Below are 6003 nucleotides of genomic sequence, written 5' to 3' on the forward strand. Positions count from 1 at the left end.
TATACAAAATTGATCTTGTTCTGAAGGTGTTGTCACCATGAATTCAAATATACAAAAAGTTTCAATAATGGATATTTGGTTTAAAAGATATGAATCATTAAAAATGTGAGGATAAAAATAAAATGCATGTCATATGTATGGCGTGAGAGAATGCATGCACGGTGCTCTCCACTCTAACTCTCTCTCTCTCTCTCTTCTGTAAAAGCTGACAATATCTGACACTAGTACATGTATTGCTATATGTAATCTATATCTGAAAATAGAGTATAAAATCTGCATGGATCTTGAGGAGATTGATGAATGGAGGATTGCCCACAGGTACATACCGGCACTAGTAAAATTACTTATTCGGAAAATCATGCCCAACAATGCCGCTCGACTACTTTCCCTTAGTTCGGTTGCTAGTCGAGGTTACATCTCTCTAAACTAATATAAGACGTCTTATATTGGTTTATAGAGGGAGTAATTAACAAGATGTAGATTAGAGTTTTAAAAATAAGTTATAACCAGAGAAAACATAACATCTTTTATGAAGAAGAAACGTTTTCCTCTTGAAAAGGAACTATTTAAAGAGTGAAACTAAACAGAACATTTCGTACGAAGAAGGAGCAATATTTTCGTTAAGACGGACAGTTTTTAATGGAAAAAAGGAACAGTATACATTGAGGGTATCATTTCTCATTGCAGATGAAAGAAACCACCTTCAGAGTGAGTAAGTCATCATCCTAAAAATAAGCAAAGCTATTCCATCGTGCTAATAGTAATAGGTCGTCGATATGATTCGGCCAAGCAGGTCTCGTACATAGTTCCAAAAAAGTAGTAGTACGATTCATGCTTTTCTAAAAGAAGGATGACTTGTTTAGATCAGATGTGGATCGCACTACATTGTTAGCTTTACCCAATGTTGTTGTCGTTTGTGATGATCCATTGCGAGAAGAAAATCTGGAATATAACAAAAGATTATCATCACGATGGAGTTGATCGATGATCCGCGCAAATTGTCTTTGCAAATCATACATTGCCTTTGGAAGCCAAGCAAGATAGAGTACGCGCGCTGGTAGAGCACAAGTTACATTGAAAACGTCGGCTTAATCAGCCGCCGAAAAGGGCGGCGACCGGCGCAGCGACCGCCGAGGCGATGGTGGGCGTGGAGAAGACAGCAGTGGCCACGGGGCCGCCAGCGGAGCGGGAGATCTGGAAGAACAGGCGCGGGGCCGTCTCGAACGCAACACGTGACATCAGCCCGCCGGCAACGCCCGGGGCGGCCATGGTAACGTGGCCGCAGCACGGCCCGACCAGCATGGCAACGCCATACAACCAGCCCCAGCAGGAGGAGAGGACCTGGACGAGCGCCTTCGCCACCTGCACGGCGGCGGTGCACAGGATCTGCCAGCAGTACCAGGCCACGGCCGCAACGCAAACGACCGCGGCGATGGCCAGCACGTAAGGGAGCGCGACGACGGCGGCGTCCTTGAGCCACCGCCATAACGCCTCCAAGGCCGGGAGGAGCTCGTGGGCCTTGCTCGCGGCCGTGTCGACGAAGCGCTGGACGAGCGGCCAGAAGCCGTCCAGATCGAGGCTGATGCCGGCGATGGAGTTGTGCACCCACCGCCAGAAAGACTCTAATGGGAGGACGAGGCTGTGGGCAGCGCTGGCCAGCGCGGCGGGAACGCCGGCGAAGATGCCCTGCATGTGCTCCCAAAAGACGTCGAAGCCGGAACTGACGCCCGCGGCGGCGGCCTGCAGCCACTGCCAGACCGCTTCAAACGGCACCGCCAGTGCGTGGGCCGCGCTCCCGAGCGCCGCGACGAGGCTGTCGAAGCAGCCGTGTATGAGCTGCCCCAGACCGTGGAAGCCGAAACTGATGCTCGCGGGTGCGGCCTGGATCCACTGCCAGAGCGTTTCGAACGGCACCGCCAGAGCGTCGGCCGCGCTCCCGAGCGCGGCGACGAGGTTGTCGAAGCAGAAGCTCACGCCAGCGACGGCGGACTGCAGCAGGTGCCAGAGCGCCTCGAACGGCACCACCAGAGCGTGGGCCGCGCTCCCAAGCGCGGCGACGAGGCTGTCGAAGCAGAAGCTCACGCCGGCGGCGGCGGACTGCAGCAAGTGCCATAGCGCCTCAAACGGCAGGACGACCAGGTGGGCCACGGCGGCGACGGCCGCCTGCAGCCAGTGCCCGAGCACCTCGAACGGCAGGACGAGCAGGTGAGCCACGCTCGCGAACAGGCCGGCGATGAGCTGCCACAAGCCGTCGAGGCCGAAGCTCATGCCGACGGCGTCGGCGGCGATTCCTCGAGCAACACCGCCGCCTGCGCCGCGCAGGAGCCTCCGTGCTCCTGCGTCAGCGAAGGCCATTGCTTGCTCTCACGCAACCTTCCCTCCTTTTCCCGAGAACAAGATTCCTTCTGTCCGAGCGGAGTGGAGTGGGCGACTGACCGCTGCTGCAGTGAGGAATCTTCTCTTCTCTTGACTGGGGCTAGGTCTCCTTAATAATTAATTAAATTGATTTCTCTTTTTTTGAGACCGTATATATCCCATTGGGCGGTCAGGGTGGCTTCGTCGAATCGTCGTGGATGGTTCCCAAAGCATCTGCTTTTTTCATGAAATGAAAAGAAATGAAATACCCATTGGGCAGTCAGCTTCGTCCTGGCTCGTGACTTGCCAATTCTCTGCAGTACAGTCACGTGGATGGTTTCCAAAGCGTTAGCTTATGGTGAAACCAAAAGATGCTCGTCTTCGAACAATTTACCGATGTGGAGTACTTCCGCCGTCTAGATTACTCTACGCTTTATGTAATTTTGACTACAAATTTGATTACTAGAAAAATACAAGTATTTTTTAGTTACAAAAACTGTAGTGTTGAATTCGTATTCGGAAAAAGGTTTAATGTTATTACTTTTGTACTCCCTCCGTTCACAAATATAAGATGTTTTTCATATTTCAAAATGTGTTACATAGAGACTGAAATGAGTGAATACACCCTATTCCTAAAAAAGTTAGAACATCTTATATTTATGAACCGAGGGAGTAGTATATAACTTATAGTTTGCTACTTAAATAAAATGTCAAAATTTGATTCAAAAAATGAGTAGACTAATAAATCCGGACTGACGACGTAGAAACATAAACTTCAACAAACATAATACTCCGGGGCATGTATTTTACAGACCGAAAGCTAGCTTTGTTGCCGGGTTACCACTGAGATCGGGCTACCAATTTTTTGGTAATGTTTATAATCTGACATTAGATTTGTAGTTTAAAAATATGACATCATTTTTATATGCAAACTCGCATTGATATAATTAGCAATTTTTCTATTAATTTAATTCAGATTAATATAATGCCAACAATGCTAACACTACTAATCTCATACTAATTCGCAAAAAATATTAATCTCGTACAAAAACTAATCATATGAGTGCATAATAGGGGTATTACGTGGGTAGATTATAATCAGCAATGGGAATGTACAATGATAGATTATAATGTGGTGTTACATGGGTTAACAAATACTAGCTAACAAATTATTCATACATTGTCAATCAAGGACATCATGCCTTCTTCGAGGCTAGGCTTAGCCTAAGCATGACCATATTAAAATTATTTCCAAAGCCAAGCCTGCAAGCGAAAGAGATTAAGGGTTGACACACCAGTGGTAATCACATTAAGGAAGGGCCGCCACAACAACTGGCAGATGATGGTTGTCGTCAATCTTATTTAGAAATAAGGTCGAAGATATGAACATTATGTAACCTGACGATGTGTTATTGAGTTTGTTAAGATGGACATGATGCATTGATATCAGTTTGTTAAGTGGAAATAAATATGGAGCTTTGCCGTTTATTCCTAAATGGATAAAGCCTTGTTTAGTTATTGCTATGAATTTTATAATTATATTTACTTTTTATAAATCATGTGTACAAACTATGGCACAGTAAATTCACGGGAACAAAAATATGTTCTTGCGATGACGATTATATCAGTGCCGGGCACTACTCTCGGCCCGCCACTGGCTAACTAGTTACGAGTGGCAAGCACACGCCCGCCATTGATGTTATGTTAGCAGTGGCAAGAGGTCACTGGCGGACGCTCCTAAGAGTCTCGCCCGACACCGATGACCTTTTTCCACCCGTCACCGGCAGGCATTCCTACAGTAGTGGTGGTTTAAGTAAAAAGTTTAGATGGGAAGCTTTTGCCACCCAGACAACTACAAAATAGGGCTGTGTTATCCCTTAAAAAATAGTGTTGAGTTAGTGTCAGCCGACTGATTCCACGTAGGCTCGTATGGTGCAAGATACACAACCGTTTGATCCAGCGAGGTACACGACCGTTGGATCCCTAGTCATCATCTCTCACACACGGCTTCTCTTATAGCACACAACAACCACTGCATGTTGTGCTGCAGCATTGCACGCAATGACTTCCCTTTGCAACATGGGTGAAGCGTTGGTGTGACACCCCTTGCAGCACCAGCACCAAACCCACTACACCTCTGACGCAGACCCTCGCACCACCTTTATAGAGTCGCCCTGGTCTTTGTATCAGTCACATCATGCGGCAACCCAACATCATCGATGTTTTATCATGCATGTTGCAACACTGATGTGATCCGCGGTTGCAGCAGCAATCTGTCACCGTTGGTAGCGGATCCGCTACCTTACAACACCCACTCCGCAACAAACATAGACAATCCCTTGGCCTTGCAGCCGTGGTTGCCCTGACAGCGGTCCCTGCAAGCCCATAACACATATCGTCCAACACCTCCACACCCATAGCTCGCCACTCCGGCTTGTAGCAATTGCCATCAGTCTTCATAGCATCTGCCGCCTAGTGACCACTGGCAGAGCTATGGCAAGACTCAAAGGGTCGTGGCCCATCCAAGGCTGGAGCAAAATAAAGTTTTACATGAAGTTTTTCCCACAATAATGTATCGATTTTTAGTTTTGTAGTACTGTTTTTACTATCCAGCCCGTCCAACATTTTTTTTGATAGCTCTGCCATTGCTGGTGACGTCTATGCTCACAACTCCCCCACTTGCAGCAGTGGCCATTGGGACTTCGCAACAGTGGCCATGTGACCATGGGCAACACTTCACATCGTCAGGTTCTTTTGGGAGTCGCTTGAAGGCCACCGAGTTGGGCGTGTCGCTAGATGAAGGCACATCCCTGGTTTGTGTTGCAAAAGTTGGAGGGAGCCCACCAACCATGCAAGATGCGGGATATACATGAAGAGGATAGGTAGGAAAGGAAGGGTGCTTTTTTTTTTTGCGAATAGGAAAGAAAGGGTGCTTAGGGAAGAAATCATGTGGTAGCTAGTGACTATTCGGCCGGAGAGAAGGACGAAGGGGAAGAGCGGTCCCATGGGGCACTGTCACATGAGCATTCGCCGCGAGCGCGAGAATCAATCGGAAGATTATAACTAAAATTTGCTGCCGCTTTGTACTCTCTCCGTCTCAAAATAAATGTCTCAACTTTGTACTAGCTTTAGTACAAACTTGTATTAAAGTTAAGATACTTATTTTGAGATGGAGGAAGTATATATGAAAACACAAACATAAATGAAATACTAGTACAAACTATTTAAATCAAGCTACTCCACGATTGATGGCTTTGCAAAACGGAAACGAATCGGTGATGTGATGTACCTCCACGTACTATGATACTCTCTTCATTTTTTCTTTCGCCGCAGTTGGTCTCATTGATTAAATTTATGATCAAAGTTGAACTTCGGAAAGCACGAGCGCACTATATTTTAAAATAGAGGGAGTATTATAATCTAATGATGACTGCGGTTCTCTGTCGATCTACTTCCATGGTGAGATGAATGGTTACAGGAACAGCTTGAACTTTCAAACTCATAATTGTGCCTCTGGTCGAGAATCATGGTGAGCGCGAGGACGAACGCCTGGTCGACGTCCGGGATGATATTGACATGGTACGTGTACTCTCCTTTCATGACGCTCGAGATGCTGCTCGCCTCCTTGCCGATCCGCGCAACATCTTT

General features: G+C 47.0%; 1 protein-coding gene across 1 annotated transcript; it reads right to left on the bottom strand.

The window, feature by feature from the left end:
- Window positions 1-950: 950 nt before the first annotated feature.
- Window positions 951-2461, bottom strand: LOC147973468 (uncharacterized). Its single transcript, XM_087522083.1, has one exon. It carries the CDS (start codon window positions 2353-2355, stop codon window positions 1093-1095), a length of 1263 nt encoding a protein of 420 aa, XP_087378209.1. The 5' UTR covers window positions 2356-2461; the 3' UTR covers window positions 951-1092.
- Between the last annotated feature and the right edge of the window lie 3542 nt (window positions 2462-6003).

The sequence above is a fragment of the Triticum urartu genome, chromosome 5A, assembly GCF_056163025.1.
Source record: "Triticum urartu cultivar PI428250 chromosome 5A, HENAU_Tu73, whole genome shotgun sequence".
In the NCBI taxonomy this organism is placed as follows: domain Eukaryota; kingdom Viridiplantae; phylum Streptophyta; class Magnoliopsida; order Poales; family Poaceae; genus Triticum; species Triticum urartu.